This window comes from Anas platyrhynchos, chromosome 1, assembly GCF_047663525.1.
Source record: "Anas platyrhynchos isolate ZD024472 breed Pekin duck chromosome 1, IASCAAS_PekinDuck_T2T, whole genome shotgun sequence".
Taxonomy (NCBI): domain Eukaryota; kingdom Metazoa; phylum Chordata; class Aves; order Anseriformes; family Anatidae; genus Anas; species Anas platyrhynchos.
Window position 1 is genome coordinate 125,329,509 of NC_092587.1, and position 24,542 is coordinate 125,354,050.

At 46.3% G+C, this 24,542-nt stretch overlaps 1 protein-coding gene across 3 annotated transcripts; it reads left to right on the forward strand.

The window, feature by feature from the left end:
- On the forward strand, nt 1-23,042 carry LOC101797717 (cystathionine beta-synthase-like protein). 3 transcript variants are annotated; one of them, XM_027448719.3, is made up of 18 exons: nt 1-118; nt 5,027-5,157; nt 6,085-6,296; nt 6,872-6,978; nt 7,347-7,481; nt 9,684-9,763; nt 10,365-10,499; nt 11,055-11,124; nt 12,705-12,796; nt 13,648-13,773; nt 14,415-14,499; nt 14,705-14,810; nt 15,586-15,660; nt 16,368-16,502; nt 17,442-17,550; nt 18,312-18,341; nt 20,838-20,922; nt 22,088-22,341. In XM_027448719.3, exons 2-18 carry the CDS (start codon nt 5,116-5,118, stop codon nt 22,195-22,197), a joined length of 1,734 nt encoding a protein of 577 aa, XP_027304520.1. In that variant the 5' UTR covers nt 1-118; nt 5,027-5,115; the 3' UTR covers nt 22,198-22,341. The 3 variants fall into 3 exon arrangements, with proteins under 3 accessions (XP_027304520.1, XP_027304528.1, XP_071884388.1); XM_072028287.1 differs by lacking the exon at nt 1-118 and adding an exon at nt 2,702-2,724; XM_027448727.3 differs by lacking the exon at nt 18,312-18,341 and having other exon boundaries at nt 22,088-23,042.
- The last annotated feature ends 1,500 nt before the right edge of the window (nt 23,043-24,542 follow it).

Genomic DNA, 24,542 nt, shown 5'->3' on the forward strand with positions numbered 1-24,542 from the left:
CCGGGTGGGCGTGGCCTGGGGGGGGGCCCCCGGGGCTCTTCTTAACCCCGCGCCCGCGCTCCTACCACCCGCGCTCCCGCCGCCATCCGCGCTCCCGCCACCGCCGTCCGCGCTCCCGGTAAGGGGGCGCCCCTTAGGGTCTGGATGGGGGGGCTGCTGGGGGCTGCTCTGTGCTGCTTTACGCCTTTTAAAAAAAAAAATATATATATATATTTTTTTTTTTCATTAAATTTTCGTTCATTTTTTGGGGGGTAAAATCGGTGGTTTCAGTGCGATCCGTTTTTTTTTTTTTTTTTTTTAAAACAAAAAAGGAAAAAAAAGGAAGGTTTTTGGTGTAGGGGTGCCTGCGGGTAAAGGAGTGGGCTGGTGGGGATGCTCCTGGCAGCCTCGGCTGGGCTGGAGGAGGAGGAGGAAGAGGAGGAGGAGGAGGGGGGGGTGGGATGAAGGAAAGGGAGGAAGAGGAGGAGGAGGATTTGGGGGATGAAGGAGGATGGGGGAGGCTGGGCTCTGCCATTCCTCCTCACCCCACTTTCCTTCTTAGCCCCCATGGGCTCCCTGAGGGTCTCCCAGTGCAGCTCCTCCATCCTCTCCCCATTTTTGGGGCAAAGCCTGAGAGCCCCTTGGAGAGCCGTGCCCCTAATGCTGGGTGTAGGACCGGCAGGTGAGGGGCTCCCCGCCTGTCCTCCTGATCCCAAAGCCTTTGACCACGGAGCGTGTTGGCACCGCCAGCCCAGAGCGGTGTTTGCCCATCAAACAAGCCCCTCTGATAAGCCCAGACGTGAGCTCCGTGTGCTGCAGGCAGCAGGAGAAATTTGGGGTACGGAGACGGGCAAAGCCTGGGCGTTGGGTGCCAGAGGAGGAAAACGCATCCCGTGCAGCCAAGACCTGCTCAGGACCTGGTGGTTTTTTTTTTGGGGATCGCTGTTAGCAAAGTAAGGCTCAGATGCTGCGTTAGGGAGAGCAATTATTTGGGCACGTCATCCTTCCCGAGGCTGGTCAGCAGCTTGTTGCTGTCCCGTCACAACCCTCTGATTGCTTTCTGGAAGCCAGAGCAGCACTTTTTTAAAAAAAAAATCTGTCTGTGGTGGCAAGGGTTGCAGGGGCACGTGTCCCGGAGCACAGCTCAGGTACATCATTAATCTGGCGCTGGCAGCCTCAGCAGGCTGCCGGGGAGGTTTGGACGGGCTGGCCCCTGACTCTTGGCAGGTGCCTGCTGCTGTCTGCCCGTGAGATGCGTAGGAGCGAGGAGGAGAGGGGGATGCCTGCCAAAAGCTCTGCCGGTGGAGCCAGAGTGGGTGGCACCTGGTCTTTCCCACAAAACACGCCTTGGCCGAAGCGGTGGCTCCCTGCCCGGGCAGCTGGGATCGGCGTTTCTCTGCCAGTCCTTATCAGAAGTCCTGTGCTAACAAAAGGTAACGATGCCTCGAGGAGGACACGTAATCCTAGAAAGGGAAGCTGTGACTGCCCCATTATAAATCCTGAGCAGGTTTTTTTTTTGAGACCGAGCTCCAGTTCCCTCTTTGTATTGCGCTGGGCAAGCTGATTAATTTCTGAGGCTCAGCTGTGCCTCGGAAATTTCTGCGGCTCTACCTGTGCCCGTGCAGAGGTGGGTGACATCCCCTGCCCGCACTCGGCTGTAGTGGTGGCCCCTCTGTGCTCCCTGGCTGCAGAGAGATGACTGGCTGCTACTGAGGAAGTAGCGAAGATGGGAGGGGGGAGAAAAAAAACAAAACAAAAATGACCAAAAAATTGCCCGAGGAAGCCCCAAACACATCAAAAAACAGCTGGCTGATGGTCTCCTGAGCCACTTAGAGCTGTGGCATCCCCAAAGACTTTCCAAAGCTGCTACACCTGGTGACCCGTGAGGATCCCAAAGCTCTCTGAGCCCCTGCGATGGCACGGGGAGGCAGAACAACAGGTTTTTGGTGGTTTGCTCATTCCCGGCCCTGCTCAGCGTCACAGCCTGCCGTTCTCAGGCCGCAGCGTAATGGGATCCCCTATCTCATCTCCCGCTGAGCAGGCAGCCCTCGGGGCAGCTCCCTCTGATCCTCCTCGTAAACCTGCCTTTTAGACGGCTTCATTTCGGCTTGAGACCCGACCCAGGTTAATTATGTTCCCGCACACATGATACTCTCCCTGCATGCCTGCATTAGTGCTGCCATCACGTCCTGCGAACAGCCTTAGGAGCTGGAGCTCCTGACTGATCTGCGGAGCGAGTTCAGCCCGGGTTGCCTGGGGATTAATTTCACTCGCTGGCCTTCAGTCCTGCTCTGTAAACTCCTTACTCAGGAGTTGAGAAATAGCTTAGATCTTGGACTCCCCGTGGAGATTGATGCCGAGGTGTGGCCTTGGCCACGAGGCTTTCTCATCTCCTATCTCTGCTGCCTCCCAGGCTCCTCCGAGGCTCGGCTTTGAGTGACTGTGTGTAAATTGGCTCTGATTTTTACCACCTCGTGTCCTCTGCAGGTATAATGGTGGAAGTTAGTCAGGCTTTTCTAGTCAGGCCCTGCCCACACCCTCAGCTAGTCATGGGAGCGCTCGCTTCTCCAGCAAACCGAGGCTGAGGGGGGAAGGTAGGGCTCCTCGGTAGCACTGCAGGAGCTTGAAGATCTGAGGTCTTCCTGTGGGTTTTGGACACAACCAGGCACACTGGGCTCCTGATCTGTTTCATATGTACAGCAGCAAGCCGTTGCTGCTGCTCCTACGTCTCCACAGAGCTCTGTGGTAAGAATTCCCTTTAAAATTCCCAAATTTGTCCTGGGATGTTGTCCTTCTTCAGGATCTAAGGTACCAGGTTGACCATAGCTGGGACTGATTCTCTGCTAGCATATGGGTAGAATTTGGCTTCCTAAATGCATATGTGCCTACCTATATACTTCAAGGTGAGTGGGTGTGGGGTTATTTAAAATCGTGCCTAATAATGCATTTTGAACGGATTTGTTAAACAGGAGCTTTTCATTCCAACGAGTGATGTGCTTAAGATTGGTATTCGGTGACAGGATTTTGCTGGCAGTGCTTATGGTTACTTTTTTCCCTCTCTCGCCTCATTTTTGTTCCAAGGTCTAGCCCCATGACTGAAGCTTTGATGAAACATCAAAGCATTGCCGTTCCTCTAAAAGATGTGTGAGAATCTTGCTTCTTAGTTGAAGGCACTAAATACAGCTTTTCCTTAGCTTCTGCTGTTTCTAGCTCAGGAGGTGATGGATGTTGCTGCTGGTGGATTTTATTTCAGCTTATTGCCTTATAATAGAGGAAATGAAATGGCGTTGTCTTGCCCAGTTTTGAGGGAGTCCTCCAAAAGGCGGCTTCTGAAGGCAGCCAGGTTCAATTCCTTCCTGCAGGCAGTACAAACAAGTACTTACTTACTCCAGACCTTTGCAATTTCTTACTGCCACAAATTTTCTCTCTCCCCTTTCTCCACCATTTTGGACCCTCTTGCAGGAAACTGAGGTTTGGTGATTTAAAGTCTGCTTCTCACCCCATCCTATTTTATGAGAACCTAGAAGCAGAAGAAAAAAAATCCTGCTTCTGGTCTGTAATCCCTTGCTGCTTTCTTCTTCTGTATTGAAATGGTTTGATCCTTTGGCAGCACGGTATCCGTATTAGATGAGGTTGGTAAATACTGTCTGGCATCAGTGTTGAGCCAAGGCAGCCAGTGTCCACGTCCATCACTTTTTTTTTATTGCATCAGCTGTCTGAAGGAGCTTGTACGAGTGGCTTGGAGGAAAACTTGAAACTTCCCCAATACTTTTGCTTTAGGAAAAAAAAAAAAAGTGATATTCTGAACCGTGAACAAGGCACCTTCTAGAAATAGAAGTGAAGGCTGGGCCTTGCTTTGGAGCTAGAAGTAAACTCTTCTCTCTGCTAGCAAAGACGGGTGGTGTTGAATTGCCTATGTTTATGCTATAGCAGCGCTCTTGGACTGGTGCCTCGCGGTCTAGTCCTCGTCAGTAGTCGAGTACAGGATGCAGCCTGTGTTGGCTCTGGGGCACGTATTAACCCAAATAAAGCAAAAAGTATCATTTTGGTGACGTGGAAGTTTTTCCATCCAGAAGGTGAATTATTTCAAGCCTTTGTCTTGAAAGCTGGCACTTTCAGAGTCTGCTGTCCGAAAGGGGAGCAGTTTAAGTGCCATAGGCATTTTCTTTGAATCAGCACATGAGAAAGGAATAGGTGCGTATAAAGCAGTGGTGCATGTTAACTTGCAGGATCAAATGCTAAAGTTCACTGATCCTGTGATTCAACTGGTTTCCAGTCTGCCAGCAGACCATCGGTGCTACCTGATCTAAGCTGTATCTGTTCCTATTTGGTGTAACTGTGGGGATGAGAACCTTTCCAGGGCTAGCACCGTTCAGTAATGGAAAAAAACGTGAATCCTGCTGCAAAACAGTGATGAGAAAAACAAATGTGAGAGAGAAAATGCGTTTCCTAAGACTCCAGCCAGGTTTTTGCCTTTAGGAGAAACGAAGCTGGCTGGAATGGGAGAAATGAACTTACTGCTTCCATTTGGTATTCGCTAACTTCTGAAACACAAAAAGCCTGCTGGGCATCGTTGTGGTTGGAGTGTTTGTGTGCACTATGTCCAGCATCGTTGCAGCTACATGTAAAGCACCAATTTGGTGTTGGGAGGAACTGGTGAGTTTGGTCTCCTCAAGGGTGGAGAGAACCCTGCGAATGTTCCTCTTCAGAGCCTTGGCCTAAAATGTATGAAGGGTCTTCTGTGGATGGCCTCGTACAGCCCTTTTGCCCTTGATGTCTCTAGAAGCATATCTGCTGTGGGCTGAAGTATTTTCTTTTACTTTTTGTGGCTGTCAAGTTTATGGAAGCACAGACAGTCCAACAGTGTCAGACACTAAGCTGACTTTCTGTGTGACACCTCTGCTGCATGACTTTTTTTTATCCTCCCTTTACAAATCATCTTTGCTTTTTTTTTGTGGCTTTTTTCCCCATAAAAGTGGGGTGACTGTCTTCTCTCTAGGATAAACTGTTTCCTGATGTTTGTTCGTTTAACTTGCATGATCTGCAGCTTTGAAGAAGATTCCGGTCCTGTGACCCACTGCACTCTTTCTGCTGAAGAAAGTCCAAGTCCAGTCTGCTGTGCCTTTGCCGAAGGAAATGGAGAAACTGATGGCAGAGAGACCTCTTCCAATGTCTAAGGTATACACTGGTCTTTGGGGAATACTATTTGCCTTTTTCTCACCAGAATTTAGGAAAGCTCTATCTGCTTTCAGAGGGATTTCTAGATCTCTTGGGGCAGAGGGAAGTGAGGGGGTTGGAATTCTCTTGAGGCAGGCGCTGTCGAAACCAGTGAGCTTCTTGAAAGAGTTTTCAAGATCATAAGAAGCTGCAGAGTGTGTTGGCACCACTTGCTAATTAGCCACTGAGTAGTCTTACTCTGTTTCTCTGCTTGGAAAGGAGAAGCTTTATCTCCAAGGGCCATCTTTTTGTGTGGGAGGGGTGTCTCCCACAGCATGTGGTCTCGATATTCGTGGAGGCTTGTTGCAGCGAGCATGTGCTTCAGTGAGTTTAAGTTATCTTGTCACTAGGCGTGCTGTCTTGAGCTTTGTGCTTGGCATAGCCGTTCAAGATTCACATTTTGATAAGTATTTGGCAAATGAAAATTATATTAAAATGCTTTCCATCCTCACAATAATATGGAGACATCAGCTGAGCATTCAAATACCCATTCGTTGTGTGACCTTTTTCCCACAAGGGAATAACAAGACCGGGACACTTAAGGATAGGATTCATCTTTCCACTAATACCAGGGTCTTAGGCAGGGAGACAGGATCCCCTGCAGCCAGCAGCAGAACCTGTTCTTGGATGTTAAAGGCTAATTGTTGTTGCTGCTGCCCCTTTTGGCTTACAGACCATGCTGTTCTCCTGAAAAACACCCCCAGGGTAATTTCAGTTTGGGTAGGCTCCCCTCAGAAAAGCAGCAAGCTGACACACTGGAGAAGAAATAAATATCTGATGAAGGGATGGAGCCAAAATAAGGGCTCTTTTTGATAGTCTCGAGATACTCTGGCCTCATTACAGCAGGGCATATGATTTACAGCAGACTCTTATCTTTTTCTTTCCAAGGATGAAATGCCTTCGCTTCCTACCCAGCTCAAACCAGACACAAACTCATGCCCTCATGCTCCTGGCAAGTTCTTCCTCTCTGGAGGGACAGACCAAGAGGACTGTAAGGCTAACGATAAGGAAAGGAAGTGGATCCGTCCTGATACGCCTAGCAAATGCACGTGGAAGCTCGGGAAACCCATCTCTGCCTCCCCCCATCGTCATATCACTCTGTAAGTATTGCTCTTCTTTGCTTGCTGGTTTTCAGCACCAGACTTACCCTGGTTCATTTCAGAGCCGTGCGGGTTAAACAAAAGGTGACTGGTTTAAACCGATGCTGCTCTGCACGTAGATGTGCTGGTGCTTCTTAAATCTCAATGAATAAACAAAACTGAGAACCCAGATTAAGCATACAAGGGGCCTTGCACAAAAGAAGTTACATGAAACTGCATGGACTGGAACTATTTTAAATAACCCAGCAAACTGTTCCCTGACTGGATGAGCGATTGCACTGGTAATGCTGGCTGCGTATAGCACAGCAGGCTGTGAGCAGTGCTAAGCCACTTGATGCCAGGAGGAAGCGCAGAGCACATCCTTCCTGCCTCAGCACTCAGCTGGATGTCTGATTAATCCTTGAGTTCTGGGTCAGGGACTTGCTTTACAAATTTCTAACAGATCTTTTGATTTAAGAGAATGGCCAAGTCTGCTAGGAAAGGGAGAAAGCTGGGTAGAATAAAGCATCAGAAGTGCTGTGTGTTGCTACTGTGTGACCTGCCCGTGGTCTCTTCTGATTTTGTCTGTGTGCCAGGCCAGAGCCTCCAAACATCCTGCCGAACATCCTGAATAAAGTTGGCAATACCCCTTTGGTGCGAATCAACAAGATTGGGAAGCACTTTGGGCTGAAGTGTGAACTCTGTGAGTACTACTGCAGGCAGGAGGCAGAAACGAGAAATGCTGGGGAGTTCTGGCTAGCAGTGTTGTGGGACCCGAGCCTAAGAGGAGTGCAGGAACTCTTTAGAAAACAGAAAGAAGTCATCATTTTATGGAAAGGCTGGCTGTTGGGGGGGGAGTTTCTGGCTTCTGTGGCCAGCATCAAGCACCAAACGTACTGTGCTGTGACCCGTAACGGTGGAAATGCAGTGCATTGAATCCTCATCTGCTGTAAGGAGGGAGGTGAATTGGGCCAGGCGTGTTACAAGTTGCTCTTGGAGGTGCGATAGGATCAGCAGCCTGTTGGCAGATGGCTGCTGTTCAAGAACCCTGCTTGGTTTCTCTGTTTCCAGTGGCAAAATGTGAGTACTTCAACGCGGGGGGCAGCGTGAAGGACCGCATCAGCCTGAGGATGGTGGAGGATGCTGAGAAAGCTGGGATCTTGAAGCCTGGAGACACCATCATAGAGCCAACCTCTGGAAACACAGGTAGGGGGTGGGAAGATCCTAACAAAGTGTGGGGGAAACATGCTGGCGGCTTTCCTGGAGAAGGCAGAGCTGAGACTGGAGCGTGGAGGCTGCCTGTGCAAGGGAGGAAGGGGATCCCTTCAGCAGAAATCTTCAGCAGATTTCCCTTGTGGCAGCATCATCTCTTTGGAGGGCTGGAGGAAGGAACAGTCCCACTAGTCAGAGGCCAGGGAAGAGAGAGCATCTGATGGTCTGAGCAGGCTGGAGTTAACTGGGCTCCTGCATCAAAGCTGCTGCCCCTATATTAAGCTGCTCTGCTGGCAGCAAGTAAACATCAGGAATACTCCCCACTGAGCTGGTTAAATATAAATGCACTGCATCCTCTGAGGAGGTCCCTGAGATGCGCTACAAATTACTCAGCCATCTGATGTGTTCTGGAGAGGTGTCCCTGGATGTCCTGTCCTCTTCTTAAACTATTTGTTGGGCATCATCTTTTGCCTCTTGATGCACAAAATGTATTTTTGATGGTTTACTGGGCCAGACGGACCAACCTTTCTTTTGATCTTTTGGTCCAGTCCAGTTCCTGTTAATGGAGTACTGAGATGACTGAGCTGATCTATGAACAGAAATGGATATATTCTATACCAGAAAACTGAGTAGTCATATCTGTTGCCATTAGGGAGGTACTTTGTGGGGGCTGCCTTAAAATTGAAGCCCCTTTTGACTGTGGCCATAGCTGTTGCCTGAGCAATGGCACGTTACAGAAAATACCCACATTGCGTTCTTCCAGTATCTGAGTTCGTACTACGGGACTTGAGGCAGTGCCTGATAAATAGCTCGCCTTTGCTTGGAACCCAAAAAAAATAAAATAAAAAGAAAGCAGATGCAAAGGAGGTACCAGTCATTTACTTCAGAAAGTCGTCCATTCAAAAGCAAGGACCAGGGCAGACAGTAAAGTGAGGACACTGGCTTTGGCCCTAGGCCACTGCTCAGAGATACTAATACATCAGATTTTTGCCTTCTCTGCTTCCTACTTTTCCCTCAGCCAGAGTCCTGTTTTGATGTTGTGCTTCCAGGTCAGTACCAGAAAGCGCAAGGTGTTAGCTTAGGTCTCAGAATGCTTTCTTCATCACAGACCATAAGGAAGGATGCTGCATGGCTTCTCTGTACTCTATGGCACTAGGGAAGCTAGTGCTTCTTGGTTTATTTCATTCTGGTGTCTGTATTTATCTGTAATGCACTGGAAAAAGATTTGCTTCCACCCCCTTTAAAAAATAAAATAGAATTTAAAGAACTTGAATTACCCAAGGTGTGAGTTGTGCTTCTCAGAGGAACAGTTAAAGATTTTTTCACTCCTATACAATCCTAAACCAAGAAGAAACAAAGGAAACTTTGAACAAGCAAGCTTCTGTGTAGGGTAAATTGTGAGGCATTGCCACGGGCACATGTTGATGCTGTACTTGGTACCCAAAACAGCACAGGAGATGTCATGCAGCCCTCTCTCAGACACATGTTGGCTGACCTGATCTGTTTCTTTATCCAGCAGGGAGGTGACAGCTGTAAGCATCTCAATTGGGAAGATATTTCTGAGCTTAGCCCCACAGGTGGGCAGCTGACGACATGCTGAGAAAGCAGCAATCAGACTGGAAGTGCAGGTTTTTAAGCTAGAAGTGAAGTGTCTTAACAGTTCAGGCAGTTCACTCGTAACAAATTGACATGATCCATTAGAGCCACAATCACACAGAGCACTTAAATCTTGTCCTTCAAACAGGACTTAGTTTAGGCACGTTGCTTAGTTCAGGCATTTAATGCAGAAGAATAGTAGGGGATGTAAAAATGATTGCTCTAGTCCTCTTCAGCTTAAAATTCATTCATTTCCCAAACTGCTTTTGTAAAAACAGAGGTGATGAGATGGGGGAGAGACAGAAGGAAAATGATGTGTATATGGAAAAGCCAGTGGTCTGCACGTATTGAGATAGATAACTATTTTTTTTCCCCCATCCTTGGCTAAACTTTCTATTGGTTCTGCTCTTCAAGGGATCAGCAGTGTCTGTAAATCTTCCCAGAAGCCAGAAACATTCCCTTTGCCTCCCCTTCTAGAGACACTGTACTCCAGCCACTGGTGAAAATCTCATTAAAGCAAGGGCATGCCAAAGCTAGCATGGAAGGTTTGGGTTTTGTTGCATCTCACTGTATGCTCTGCGTGTCTTTGCTTGCTTCCAGGAATTGGGCTGGCCTTGGCTGCAGCAGTGAAGGGTTACCGCTGTATCATTGTGATGCCAGAGAAAATGAGCATGGAGAAGGTCAGATCTGCTTTTATTTCCAAGATTAAAAAAAAATAAAAAATAAGCATGCTTGCACTTGCTGAGTTCCTGCTGCAAACGGGTGCTCTGGCTTTAGCAACAAAGGTGCTAGAAATTCGTGTCAGCAAAACCACTGATCTCAGTGGCACAAGTGAGAGCAGCCATGAGCAATGTCCCCTGAAGGCCTGTGCCTGTTACTAACTCTTCTCTGCCCTGGAGGGAGAAGTAGCACAAAGCCATCACCATTATGTATATATAATATCTCTCTATATAATATCTATTTTACAATACTGTTAAAGGGCAGAGTGTATGTGACCAGCACAAGAGGGTGCTGAGTTCTGCCTGAATAAGGCCTCTCAGTGTGGAGTGGTAGTCCCAAAGCTCCAGAATGGAAACAGGAGTTTGACATCTAGCTCCAAAGCTGAGTTCAGACCCAATAACGTGGCTCGGTGATGCTCTGAGGCTAGGACATCAGAGAACTGCTCATAGGCTGTTTTCAGGCCAGGTAAAAGGGAAGAGGTTTCCTTTCCCTGCATTGTAATGAGGTCTCTGTGCTGAGAGAGTGCTTTTGGGTTTTCTGACAGTCTGTATTTTTTTGCAGGTGGATGTTCTGAGGGCTCTGGGTGCTGAGATTGTGAGAACCCCAACTACTGCCAGATTTGATTCTCCTGAATCTCACGTGGGAGTAGCGTGGAGACTGAAAAATGAAATCCCCAACGCGCACATCTTAGATCAGGTAAGAGCAAGGTGGCACAGGTGCAGGTGTGGCACGGGGGGAGGTGTTGTAGCTTTGGTGCTTGGTGCTCATGGCTGAATGTTCAACAGCACGGGGGTGTCCCTGGGTGAAAAATCTGCCCCCCAGGGATGGAGCTGTTGAGCAGTCACCGTGCTCTGTAGGGTAGCAAGGTTTTGTAATCACCAGAGGGCAGCAATGAGCCTGTCAGCAGAAACAGCAAAAAGTGTGGGGTGGCTTTCTCCACAGAATTGGCAGTCCTGTGTGGAAGAACAGGTACAAGGGTCATGTTCTTAAAAGAAGCTGCCCCACAGCCAGGACTGATCTTGGTGTTGGAGATGTCTGGCACCTTAGGAATACCCTTAAATTATGTCATCCAGGGAGATTGCACCTCCCCTCAGGCGTGGAACTGGGTAACAGATAAGGAAACAGTCTGGAAAGAGTATTTGTAGCAGTTGTGGGGCTTGAGAAGTGTTTGCCATATTCCTGCGATGCCTCACAGTGTGAATGTTGGTGTCTCTCTGGTCTGCTTACTGGCTGTCCTGTCTTTCGATGCAGTACCGCAATGCCAGCAACCCCCTGACGCACTACGACACCACAGCCGAGGAGATCCTGCAGCAGTGTGAAGGTGTGTCCGTGCTCCGCTGCTAGCTGCTTCTTCAATCACAGCCCTTTGTATTTTCTGTGGTTATGTGCTTGGAGGCTGGGACCCGAGGGGGTTGAGAATTGCACGGATTTTGGTACAGCAGAAGCGAGACATCCGCGGCGCATCATTAGAGGCCTGCCTTAGTTCTGTAGTCGTAGTTAAACGGTTTTTCCATTAAGTGATGTTTAAATTGTTTACAAAAGCCTTACCTAGAGTGGCATGAAAGAACAGGTCAGTTTTTTCTGATCACAGATATGGAAATGGGTATTTTCACATTTCTCACATTCATATATATACTCCCTTATGCTCAAAGCTTCCTTAAAACAGGAGACATCAGGAGTACAAGCCGCTCTGTGTTGCTGTTGCCACCAGTAAGACCAGTTTACTCTGCTGGGGTCATTTCCACCTCAGCTCTAGGCAGCTGGAGTACCAGAAATGACTGAGCTGTGGCAGCAGAGAGCTTCGGCTGGGCTAGCTCACCCAGGTGAGGAATCTAGGAGCTGTGATGCTGCAGCCTACCATGTAGGCATTTGCCACAGGTGGTAGGAAAAAAAAACATACAGGAAAGGCTCACCTGCCCTATGAAACAGTACAGTTAAACTTCTTCTGATAAGACCTTGGCTGCTGGAATAAGAAAATCAGCTATTAAATGTCTTCTAATCAGGGTGAGGACCATTCAAAGGGCTCCCCTTCTTCTGCCCAGAATAACACTGACTGTTCAGAGGACTTAATGTACTTTTCTGTGACAAACTTTGAGAAAGCTTAAGCTAAAATGAGTATACTTGAACAAAGTACAATCCCACAAGCTGAGAGTATAGCCAAGTTCTAGCTGTAGGCTTCATTACTCTCCTGCTTCTATTTATTTTCCCTCATAGCTTGGGCACTGTTCTGTTGTCATTATTACTGATCTTGCAGCAGTCTCGCTCTGAATCAAACCTTCCTGGTGCAGTGTTGTTCTGTTGAATTGAAAACACTTTTTTTTTTTTTATAGGAATTGCCCTTTTAAAACGTATTTTACTCAAAGCTGTGAAGTGGATGCACCAGGGAAACTGCAGGGGCTGACAGAAGATTGAGCTGTCAGACCTGCGTTAGCTCTGCTGGGTGCTCCTGACCAAAACAGCGTTTTTCTTCCCATGAAAATGAGAGAGCTGTGTTAAGGGTTCTCTCGATGGGTACCTATCCCGTGCTCTTGGCACTCGTTCAGTAATGATAATGGGCTGCTTTTTTTCTGTGTTAAAGGAGGAGTTATTCTGTATCAGCAAATACAGTAACAGGAAAACTACGGGTGTTGAGGCTATGGACTCTCTGCCCAAAGCCCTGCAAACTGACACCTTGCCAAACCACCGAAGGACATTTCAAAATGATTTTTTTGAAGTAAATGGGTACTGAGCAAGATAGTCTCGTGGTAGGTCTCTTGGGAAGCAAAAAGCCTTACCTTGTCCCTTTGCTGCCACTTCCTTTGTTTTTGTTAAAGTGAGTCCACACTTAACTGCAAGTCGATTTTTAATCCATCATCCTCGGGGAGGAGTCACAGCTGTCTTCCCTCTCTTACCCTTAAACAGGAAAAATAGACATGCTGGTGGCTACAGCTGGCACAGGAGGTACCATCACTGGCATTTCCAGAAAGCTGAAGGAGAAGTGTCCAGGTTGCAAAGTAAGTGGCAAGTCTAAAGCGGGTCCCTGCAGCTGGGAGAGCCTCAGACAGCTCTGCTTCCTGGTTTGCATTACTCCTTGCAAGCCTGCCCTGGGTCTCTCAGAGAAGCTCTTGGAGTTTTTCGGTGTGAGGGTGGTTCTGAGCAGCAAGGAAAGGTTTTCAGGTTCCATCTGAAATCACCATGCACTGGTTTTGCTGGTGACTAGGGTTCAGGTTTGGCTTAGCAGGTGACAGCTGGCCCTCTGACTCTTTCATGGGGTGTTTCAGAAATTTACTTCTCTGGTGCATACAGCAGCCACGTGTTCCCTCTCTGGCCATGCCCTGGCCACCTTTCTGGAGGGGCTGAGTTCTTCACCAAGTGACGCTTGCTCTGAGCACACCCACCTGTGTGTGTAGCAGGGGGTAGTTTTAGATTTCCTCGCGGAAGCTGGTATCCTGTTTCAATCATGAATATTTTCCTGTATATTCAGGGAGGGGGAGGGGAAACAAAGTAAAGCTTATGTGCCTGCAGTTGGCACAAAACATGTTGACTGTAATGATGCCTGGCATGCGAAAGAGGACAGGTTTGGCTTGGAAACCCTGTCTCCTGGTTAAAATACTCACTTAGTGTCCACAAGCCTGTGGAGCCAGGCTTGCCAAGGGGCCAGAAGCAGCAAAGCATTCTGTCTGCAGGGAAGGGAACGCTGCCAGGAAGAGGTGAGCAGCAGACCCAGTCTGCTGTGAGCTGTAGCCAAGTGTGAGCAGCCAGAGTGACGCCGACTGCCGTAACACGGCCAGCGCTCACGAGCAAGTAGCTGTGCTCCCAAAAAGCTGGGTGGCACGGTAGCCAAAGTGGAAACTGCTTCCTCCAGATCATAGGTGTTGATCCCGAAGGCTCCATCCTTGCTCAGCCGGAAGAATTGAACAGGACTGACAAGACGATGTACGAAGTGGAGGGGATCGGGTACGATTTCGTCCCCACGGTGCTGGATAGATCTGTAAGTTGTGCTTCTTGGTTCACTTCTCGTTGCGGTCTGCTGGGATGCAGAAGTGAGGTGGAAGGTGGAGGAGAAACCTGAGAAAGCCTTTCTTTGGGATGAAAGGAGAGGGCTAGGAGGCAGAATTATTCCCGTTCTTTCCTACCAGGAAAATCAGTCCTTGGAGGGCTTTTGTACTGAACACATTTGTTTTGCAATGCTAGGAGAAATGCTGTGAAACAGGTAACGTTTTGCTAGAATGTAATAATTACTTCTAAAAGCCAGTAGGTAACAGTATTGTTAGCTATGAAATCTTACCCTTCCCCCTCAAAAGCAGCATGACTATGTCTAGTGCTGAGCAGAGGCTGTGTCCCTGGGAAGCCCTCCAAGAGGGGAGGAAATGTGTTGATACTCGCTGGCTGTCTCACAACAGCCTGCTCTCAAAGCCAGATTTCAATAAGGCGACTTGTGCTAATGTGGTCATCTCACTTTGGCCAAAAAAATAAAAAATAAAAAAGGCATTTGAAGGATGGAAACCCAAGCATGTGGCTCAGTAGGACAGCTGTTACCTCAAGGAGTGTGTGGGGTTGAATTGATGGTGTAGCTCTGTAGCTCTCCTCCTTTAAAGAGCCCCTCGTTTCTGTCTTCCTGCCCCCTCCCAGACAGTGGACCAGTGGTACAAGACCAACGATGAGGAGTCGTTTGCGTTAGCACGCATGCTGATCCGAGAGGAAGGACTGCTGTGTGGTAAGAGCAGACACGAGTCCTTTGGGGTTCTCTGAATAACATGTGGGAGGCTACGGCTTTGTGCAGATCAGGGAGAGCTCCTTACACTTCAGGAGCTGTTCCCCTCTCTCCAGGCTCCTCTACTGCCTCTCCTCCTCTCTCTCATTCTTTCTGTCTTGTTTCCCTTGTGGTTTGACAGTCTTGCCTCTGATCTGCGTTTTGGCAGGTGGCAGCTCAGGCAGTGCAATGTCTGCAGCTGTGAAGGCAGCCAAAGAGCTGAAGGAAGGTCAGCGCTGCGTTGTTATCCTCCCTGACTCTATCAGGAACTACATGTAAGAACCTGCTTATTTTCTCTGGGAAAAAGACGGGGCAGCTCCTCAGATTCTCTTACAGCAGCGGCGAAGTGAATGCATCCCTCTTGTTAGCACCAAGGCAGCAAAGCCAGGGGTGCGTTTGGGGCACAATTTCTGAGGTATCTAGAAAAGGTCTGACGGGGAGTTGTCTGAAGCAGAGCTCCTCCTGGTGTCTGACCGAGTATATAACCATAACTGGTTGGTTAAGCTCTCCATGGAGATTTGCTTTCAAGCTTAATTATTTGGGATCCCTGGTGTTATCCCATTCCTGGAAGGGTCTCTTTTAAGGCACTGAGGGCACTGTGAGGGCGCAGAGCTGTGCCAAGAAGAAATTTCTCTCCCACCACACTGAAATGCGTACCAAAACATGCTGTCATTTGCTGTGTTGCATGACTGCTGTTGCATCCAACACGATGCTGTTGTGTTGTCTAGTCATCTGCTGTGATAGCTGACTATGAACTGCAGAAAGACCTCGACTGAGTACAGATTTCTCCGTTCCAGGCTGTCTCTTTATCATATTGCAAGGGACTGGTGTAGTTGAAGCTTCATTTCCTATGGGATTCCTTTTTCTTCCTATGAGTATTTCTTCACTATGTCCCTGGCTGGTAAGCTTGGATGGCAAATGCAGTGTATTTTCAATTACACTTTAACTGTTAGTGATAGGGAGCTGTAAACAGTCACCTCTGTGCTATTAGTATTGCTGTTAGATATTCAGCCTGCTAACGAGTTTTTTTTATTACCTGATGCTGTCCAGGTCCAAGTTCTTGAGTGACAAATGGATGATTCAGAAAGGGTTCATGAAAGAAGAAGACCTTGTCAAAAAGCCTTGGTAAGCATGTCAGATACATCTGGATTTTCGTGATTCTGTTCTGTTTAACAGCTGTCTCTGTGGCAGTTGCTAATTGAAATCTCCTTGCAACTTGGGTTTGTTTCCTTTGGTTTTTAGTTAACCTTTCATGCTCCTGTGGTGGTGTATAACTGCGGATATTAATCAAATCTGCTTAGGTTCCTTAATTTCCTTCTTTGAGTTGCATGGTAGCAGAGGACGACTTGATACTTAATGATTTTTGAATGAAAGGGGTTGTGTCTGAAGTGAAAAAAGTAGTATTTGGAGAACTCTACCAAGCCAGAGTTCTTGAGGGCAAGGCACTACAAGCCTAAGTCTACATAGCTGAGGGAGAATCTTCTGTAGACTTGTAATGTCTGTAAATATGGCTAGCTCTTTAAGAAGGAATCTAAATTTTTTATTCTTGTGTAAGATACAAATAATAAAACTAGGGAGCCTAGTCTTCACTAACTGTCTGTAATACTACAACGTAGATGAGCTAGAAAAATTGGCTCAGTCTTAAAGCCTTCTCACACCAGGGTAACTTTCCTGTGTTGATGTAAGAACTGGAAAGCCTTCAAGCTTCTGCTGACTCTGGCAGAGTCCTTGCAGCCTTTTGTCATTCCCGTGGTGGTGAATTCCATGGTACATGATCATCTGGTTCTGTTCTCTCCATTAGACTTGCGTTGGTTTGTTGTTGTTTTGTCCAGGTGGTGGAACATCAGTGTTCAGGAGTTAAGCCTCTCGGCTCCCCTGACTGTGCTTCCCACTGTTACCTGTGCAAAGACTATTGAAATCCTCCGAGAGAAGGGATTCGACCAGGTACCAGTTGTTGATGAATCTGGGTATGTCCACATCCATTTCTATTAATCCATCCGTATCGCTTCTCTCACCGGGTCCCAGGGGAGGTCTTTAAGTGCTGAGCAGAAATATAATCAGCTTTCGCTCATCTTTCTTCAGTTACAGTAACATGGTGCAGAACTGGTGCTCTATATGTTGCCACACCAGTGGTGGGCTTAATGTGTTATAGTGCTGGGGCTCTCCTGGCTTTCATGTAGTAAGCCACTAGGGATTATTATGGTATGCTCACTCAGTGTGTCTCTGCAGGATGGCTCTGTTTTTACAACAGCCGTTTAACTTATCAAAACAAAACTTTGCGTTTAAAACAAACAGGGCCAAACCCACCCATTGTCACCACAGCTTTCACCCAATTTCTTGAGGGCATTGTGTTACTGTAAGATGGAGTGATCCCTACAAACCAGGCTGCTCCCAGGAAACTGGTGTGCCTTGTTGGTCCCTTGTCAGACAGGCTGAATAATGAACAGTTGCTCAGTTTCTTTCCAGTCAGTGTTAACACCAGGGATTAGTTGTTACAGTCCTTTTAACATGCTTGCAAGGAGAAGGGAAGTGATCAACATTGAGGAGGGCTTGGCTTTGGCCTTGCCACGCCTTTCAAAAAGGACAAATGAAGGCATAAAACAATGAGGTCTGCTTTTCAAAAGGTCTCTGACTGCAAGAGCTAGAGGTATTCTTCTGAGCTAGATGCTCAGGAGGGCCAGCCAGCCACCTGCTGACTTCTGTGTGAGTCGCCAGAACATCTGAGAACTGGACTCCAGGTATCTCCTGCAGAGACATAAAATCCAATTATATCCCATCAATCATGGTGCTTTATGCAGTGAAACAGCTCAACTGACATCTGCAGGCTGGCTGAAAGGGAGTGCTTTTACCTACAGGAACAAAGGCTATTGTATTGTTCAGCTAATTTTATTTCTCTTCTTCCCCAGGGTGATTCTGGGCATGGTTACCCTAGGTAACATGCTTTCCTCGCTGCTTGCTGGAAAAGTTCAGCCTTCAGATGAAGTCAGCAAAGTGATCTACAAGCAATTCAAACAGGTAAGCAACAATTTCCCATCCTCTGGTGTAAAATACTAGTGTGGGTGTCCTAACACTGCAATGGCATCGGGTTGGGTGAGGTTTACCTGGGACCTTAAGGAACAGCTGTTACTGAGCGCAGACATGGGATTTGCTTAAACTCTGTCCTGGGTGACTCAGTAGCTCCCAGGCTTGTGTTGTGGCTCTATGTTGGGCTGTTCTATTAATTCAGTAGGCTTTCTGCTGCCATTCTTGCACTTTATTCCCTCCCAAAATAAACAGCATGTATCTGGGCGATGAGTATACAGCTGAAAAGACAGTGAGATGTTGAAACAGCTCTTATTTAATCATTTCTGTATCAACTCTAAAAGGGCAACTGTTTGCCTTTTGTATCACACACCTTCCTAAAACAGGGGGCTGGATGGCTGGTGGAAGTTGTTATTGTCAAGATATGTGAATTTTGACGTTAGCAAGTTTCACCTGTCCATCCAATATCATGTCACAAGAGGCCACAACTTCCTAGCTGGATGCTCCTCTGAAATATATAAATATTGTTGCTGTTTCTTTGCTTTGCTTACAGGAGAAAGATTTTTCTTAACATGGAATGCTTGACTTAGCTTCCACCAGCTTTTCAGTTTCAACAGTCTCACAGTAGATGAGGTGCTGTCTTCAGGCAGTATGTGTAAAGCTGCTGGTCAGCCCGTGAACTACCAAGTCCCTGAGGCTGAGAGGGAATGCTAGCTCTTCGTAGACCAAATGTAAATGTATTTTTTCCTTCCCAGGCAGATAATGAAGCGTCAGGTGGAAATGTGGTGCGTAAAAAACACTCTTCAGTTCCCGTCCTCCCTCACTCGGACACCTTAAGAGTTTCTGGGGCTGGTGTTGTGCAATCGCTTCTGTAGCTACAGTGGTGATAGCCGTAGTAGCCGATTCTCTGCACTTCTGAGGTTGTGGCTTTTTTCCATGGACAGCTTGAACTTACTCATGCTTCTTCAGTAAAGAACAGCTTAACCACTTCTTTTCAGCTCTGACGTTTCTTGGTGGAGGATGGAAGGGGAGCAACGCGAGTGGTGGTATTGCTAACATGCTAACTGAAAGCATCGTTCACTGGTTGTTTTTCATTTGAGTGGATGACTTAATGGAAAAACATGGTTAAATGCACATAACCTCAGAAGTATTGTGGATTTTGCTTTTCTTACCACTTTAGTCAAGCTTATTTGGCTTGTTTACTGATTAAATTAGGAGAAAAGATCATCTGTGTCACTGAAATGACTTAGGATATCCTGCAGTTAGGATCTGTACCACACGTGTCTTTGATGGACACAATTATTTTCTTCCTTTACTCTGAGAGATTTTAAGATGAAGGCTTCTACCTTTTTTAGAGATACCAGCAGGATAACATCCAAGGGCTTTGAAGCACTAGTTACAAATGACTTGCAAATGCAAACAACTATTGTGTGTCAGTGGAGAGCAGGACCATTGTTGTGGAATGAGGTGTTAGTTCGAGTGCTTTGGGGTCTTTTTACCCCTTTTCTCCCCAGAATAAATAGCTTTGTGTCAGCTGCTAACATCTGTTAGGTGTGGTGCAGACATAGCCTTAGCAGGTTTCTTGTCTGTTTTTAACAGAAAAGAGGGCTGGGGTGTGGACTGACACTTTCCTTTTACTATACCTAGTGTTTGCTAGCCTGTTCCCCTAGGGTGACTTTGATCAGTGTCCTAAAACATTTAATTCTCAGCATCCTCAGTGGATGAGAGCCTCCTTTTGGCAAAGGAGATAGTTCAGTTGCAGGGACGTGAGCAGTGCCTTGTCACTTGCTCTTAGGGCCAGACAAGCAGCCCCAGTCACGTCTGTAGGCTGACTGCCACAGGGATTTAGCACGTTTTTAAATAAGAATAATAAAAGACAAAATGTGGGAAAACTCATGAGCAAAATAGTTGGGGAGATTAAATAAGCAGCAGTGAGATAGGTGAGAGCTGTGGGACTTCTGTCAATTTTCCACTAAACACTTCAAAAACACGTTTAGGTCTTCACAGCTGTCCCCGTCCTGCCTATGGGCTGCCTGTCCTGGTCGTTTAGCTTATCCAGTCCCTGAAGACAGACCCGTTGGCAACATACAACGAGATGGCAAGGGGCTCTGCTCCTCGGCGAGCTTGGAACCTAAAGCCAAACGTTAGGCTTCGGAGCTAGGTTTGCACAAAACTGCCTGTCAGTGGTGGTGACGGACAGCTAACGTGACTTGGCAGCAAGTCCAAATTCCCCCCCATGCCTTACACATAAGCTTAAGGATCGATGCTTTGGTACGCACCGTAGCCTGCTCGTCCTTTTAAACACAGGGAATTAAGGCTGCTGGGAATCCTCCTTTTGATCTCTTCTCACTTACAGTTTGGAAAGCAGAGCGCTGGGTTCCCGTCCAGCCCAACTGTTCATGTTGGTGGTGTTTATTTCCCAGTCAAAAGTTGAGCTGGTTGCAGAATAAAAGCTGATTTTCATTTGCAGTGCAAGACTTCTCTTTACTACAAATTTATTTAATCCCCTTTAATGAAAGTACGTCCGGTAGCGGCTGCTGCTGTCAGCTGGGGAGGGTCACCTGGATAATAGAGGCGTTGCTGCTGCTAACTACTTCAAAGCGTGGAGGAAGAACAGCTTTATGAGTTCTTTCAGATGTTTCCAGGCGGCGATTAGCCTAGTGGTTCAGAAGGGCCCGTATTCTTTTTTTGTAGAGCCAACACGGGGTGCTTTCTTGTTTAGTTGTAGCCAAGTTGAACCGTTTCGCTAAAGAGGAATTAGAGATTCTCAGTTCCTTGATTTATACCAGCATAGGGTGTTAGCCAAGTAATGTTCACTCTTATTTTTGGTTTTGGCTGGTTTGGGCTTTTCTCTGTTACCCTGCTGCGTTCTCAGATTTTATTCACTTCCACAATGATTTGCAGCCTGATTGATTCACTTTCCCAGTCTTGCTGAAGTAAAATCACGGAGTATAATCTCGAGTTTTATGGTACACACTCCTGTTACACATGGATGACTTTTTACTCTCTCCCTCATAAAAATTTTTCAGCTGTTCGTTACCTTCATTTTGTTTCCAGAATCAGACTGAAGATTTCACGTGCTGTTTTGTTTCTTTTCCTGGAAATCAGAGACAAAGGAAATAATCTCTGATCTTTTAACTCAACCTTGATTTGCTGGTGTTTTACAATACTTAGGATGTGAGCAGAATATAAATGCTGACGTACTGTTTTTAACACTAGATGGAGTATATGGGAATTATATAGTGGACTGCTTTATTGAAATTCTGTAACTCTTTCTTCAGATTAACCTGAAAGACAACTTGGGGAAGCTCTCTCATATCCTGGAGATAGACCACTTTGCTCTAGTGGTCCATGAACAAATTCAGTGTGAGTATGATGTCCTGCAGCTCGCAAGATGTAATCTTATTAAGAATGATAATAAGAAGCACGTGCAAGTGTGAATGTGTAAACATGCTCTAAGGAGCCAAATAGCCAAAAGCTGTGTGTGTGTCCCAGGTTAACTACATTTTTTTTCCTTCTAACACAAAATCTTCAGTTTCATGAAGTGCTATAAGAAACAGATGTCAATGCTGACATCACCTTCTAAAGATAGTTTAATGTTTTTCTCCTTTATCTCATTTAAAATAACTTATTCCCTTTCATTGGACAGTTTATATTTTTACAATTTATATTTTTGCTACAAACCCTACTCTTCATCCTTTTCAAAACCCTTTACGCTGCTTCCTTTTTGAACTGGAAGTGACTGTTTAAAAAAAAAAAATCATCAGAAGTTGAGTATATCACTGCTACATGCAAATAATTTTGTTTTATTGAAAAAAAATAAATGAAAAGGGTGAATGAAAAGTCCAGGACAATTCAGCTGGCTGAACAAATCGAGCATAAGTAGGTGAAGCATCTCACTACAGCCAGACTGAAGAAACGAGGTACTCTAGACCACAGGTAAAGGGCCAGAGGTCCTTCAGATCGTTTGGTTTCCAGATCAAAGCTTTATGGTCACAATGTAAAATTCCCTAAACCTGTGCTCTCAGTGCAACAATGCTCAGAGGGTGGGTAAAGATTTGAGATATGAATGGGAAGATGCTGCACTGTGATTTTATGCTCACCCTGTATTTGACAGGGGTGTAGGAGGACGGTAGTGCTGCATGTCCTGCTCCAGTGATGGTTGGTTCAAATGGGGTATTATCAATTTGCAGCTGTTTCAGATAGAGTGGCAGAAACTTAACATATGAGGAAAATATGCTCTGTAACAAAGGGTTTGGTTTGAATTTTAATGTTGAAATTAACTACGATGGACCCTTATTTTTCCTTCTGTTCTGCTTCAGTTCCTACAGGCCTTTTATTAGGGGCCTTTCTGAACTGAAAGTCCACGCCATTCCCCCTGTGACTATCAGCCAAGATGACTTCAGGGCTCCCCTCAACATACAGGGGACATCACTTGGGCACCTGGCTTTACAACCAGCTCCATTAAAACCATGTGGGAAGACATTTAACCTGTGTGCCTCCTAAATCCCCTCTTTCTGTTTCCGTGTAGATCACACCGATGGCTCCTCCAGTAAGCGGCAAATGGTGTTTGGCATCGTTACGGCCATCGACCTGCTCAACTTCGTAACCGCGAGAGAACGGGAAAGAAAGTCCAACTAAAGTCAAGGAGCAGCCCGGAGCCTCGTCAGCAATGTTTTGCAATCTCCAACAACAACAAAAAAATAATCAGGTTTATTTCTTAGGTCGAATGCTCTGTCCTTAAGGTGTGTGTTTTTTTAAATTCTGGAAATAAGCAATGAGCTATCCTGGTGTCAGCTATACAGCCAGTGCGTTTTAGCGTATTGCACAGCTTCTGGGAACTTGTTTACTAATCAGGTTACACGATATTTCTTAAGACAATTTATTTTTATACCTATACATGTGTATGTAAAAATGTTGCCTAAATTAACTGGTGTGTTCCTTACCCGTTGTCTCCAAAGTACTGCTTCTCAAAACCATTTTCAGATGCATTAAACATGTTGATACAGAGTTACTAAAGCAGAGGTCCAGGAGAGCTCTGGAAAGCTTTTTTATTATTTTGTTTTCTCCCCTCTGTGCAGGGGTGTTAAGTTAGACAATGAGTGTAGAGACAAAATGGTATTAGGGTGTGGAGAGTGTTTCCCTTTCGGTGAGATCAGTGTGAAACAGGGGGCAAGTGTGAGAGCTAGAGTTGGTGTTCATCTCAACCAGCTGCTCCTCTGAGACAAAACTGACATGACTGGAGGCCTGACAACGAACTGACAGACAAAATAGTGACTTTCTTCTACACAGCACAACAGCTTTCACTGCAAAGATAGACCTTTCTTTTTTTTTTTTTTCCCAACTGTACATTGATAAGCATGGGTGGAAAGGTTAGAAAGTAAGACTGAGCCTCTTGCCTGAAGAATGCTGTTCCATATCGGACCTTCTCCTTACCTCCCACCCTCCTCTTTATCTATATTTATGCCTGCTCTTTTTTTTTTTTTTTTTTTTAATAAAAAAGAAGCCAAATATAATCTGTCAAGAGCTGTGAACACTTTTTTTTTCTTTTTTTTTTCTTGATGTCCTGTTCAAGTACTCCCAAGCTGGAGCTCCTTCATGTAATGTGCAGCAGGTGAATACAGCTACAACTTTTTACCACTTCCATAATTCTCTGGATTTTTTCACTAGAGATTGACCCGTGTAGCCATGGCAAAGTTTGCTGGCAGTAGCAGCTCAGCCACACTGTGCTCTTCTGACTTCTGTTAGTGATAATGATGGGTGGAATCACTCTGTGGTTGAAGGAGAAGAGTAGCTATTCTTTGTCTTAATTAAGATTGCTCTAATCATCGTATGCTGATCGGCCTTTTGCCAAGAATACAGATTATCATCAGCAACAGTGACATTCTTAGCTTATCTCTTTCCACTGCAGTAAGAAAACACTACAGCTGGCTGGGGCTACTGGTGGTAAGATAGTGTTTAAAAAAAAAAAAAAAGGCAATGAATCAGATAAGAGAAAACAAAGGTGTTATTTAAAAACAAAACAAAAAAAAACACAATGGCACTTACTACCTTCTTTCTACCCCACTGGCCTCCCTGTGGCAATGGAATTTCCTTTACATGGTGGAACTGTGTGCTCAGAGGAGAGGTGTCCTCTCTCCCATCAGGGAGCCCTGTCCCGCATCAGTGCTGAGCAAAAGCATAAATCCAACCTTTTGTGGTTCCATGTTGGGTGATTCAGGTCTTGAGGAGAGCAGAAAAATGAGGGGAAGCAGGAGCTCAAAGACAAAGAGGTGACACCAGTGGTGTTGTCTGCCTGCCAAGAGCATGACGGGCTGTTTGGCCTTCTAGCTGCTGCTTTTTTGGTGAATGCTAAAAAATTTGGTAATTAAGTCTCAGATTGATTTCTGTTAACTCCCTAAAGCTGTGTTGGTGGATGCTAAGTTTATTCTGTACTCATTCAGTTTACTTTCTTAAACATTGGCTCTCCCTTCTGATTAGGGCTGGTAATGAAGTAGCACGACCTCCTGTCTCTTAAAAAAACAGTTGCTTTCTCCAGTAAGTGATGGTGGTGGTGGAGACTTGCAGCCTGAACAAATAGCTGGGAGTTGGAGGTCTTGTGTTGCTGCCAGGTGAGGAGAGAAAGGAAGCAGCAGAATCACCAAAGGGATCTGGTGTCTGTGGCTTGGGTGGAGGCAGATGACCCTTGCAGTTTTAATTCCAGCACCTACAGCTTGATGCTTTATCCCTCGTGTGCAAATACTGCAGGCTGCTGCTGCTGAGGCTGAGGAAGGACAAATAACAGTTTAGATCCACCTTGTGAGACTTTGTCAGGGACTGGATTAATACTCTCAAATTCTCCTTGTAGAAGCTAGACAGCAAGAGTCAACAACGTGGCTCACTGGGGAGAGGAGGCACCTTCCAAAAATGATTCATCTGTAATACCAGTTGTAGGAAAGGGGTCAGTTACACCAGGAGATATTTCCCTGAAACTGTGGTTTAACCAT

Bases quoted from the DNA above. Each gene is read 5' to 3' on its own strand.
- LOC101797717 (XM_027448719.3), top strand. From the start codon at position 5,116: ATGGAGAAACTGATGGCAGAGAGACCTCTTCCAATGTCTAAG. The intron at 7,482-9,683 runs GTAGGGGGTGGG...GCTTGCTTCCAG, and splicing joins GCCAACCTCTGGAAACACAG to GAATTGGGCTGGCCTTGGCT. The intron at 11,125-12,704 runs GTGTGTCCGTGC...ACCCTTAAACAG, and splicing joins GATCCTGCAGCAGTGTGAAG to GAAAAATAGACATGCTGGTG.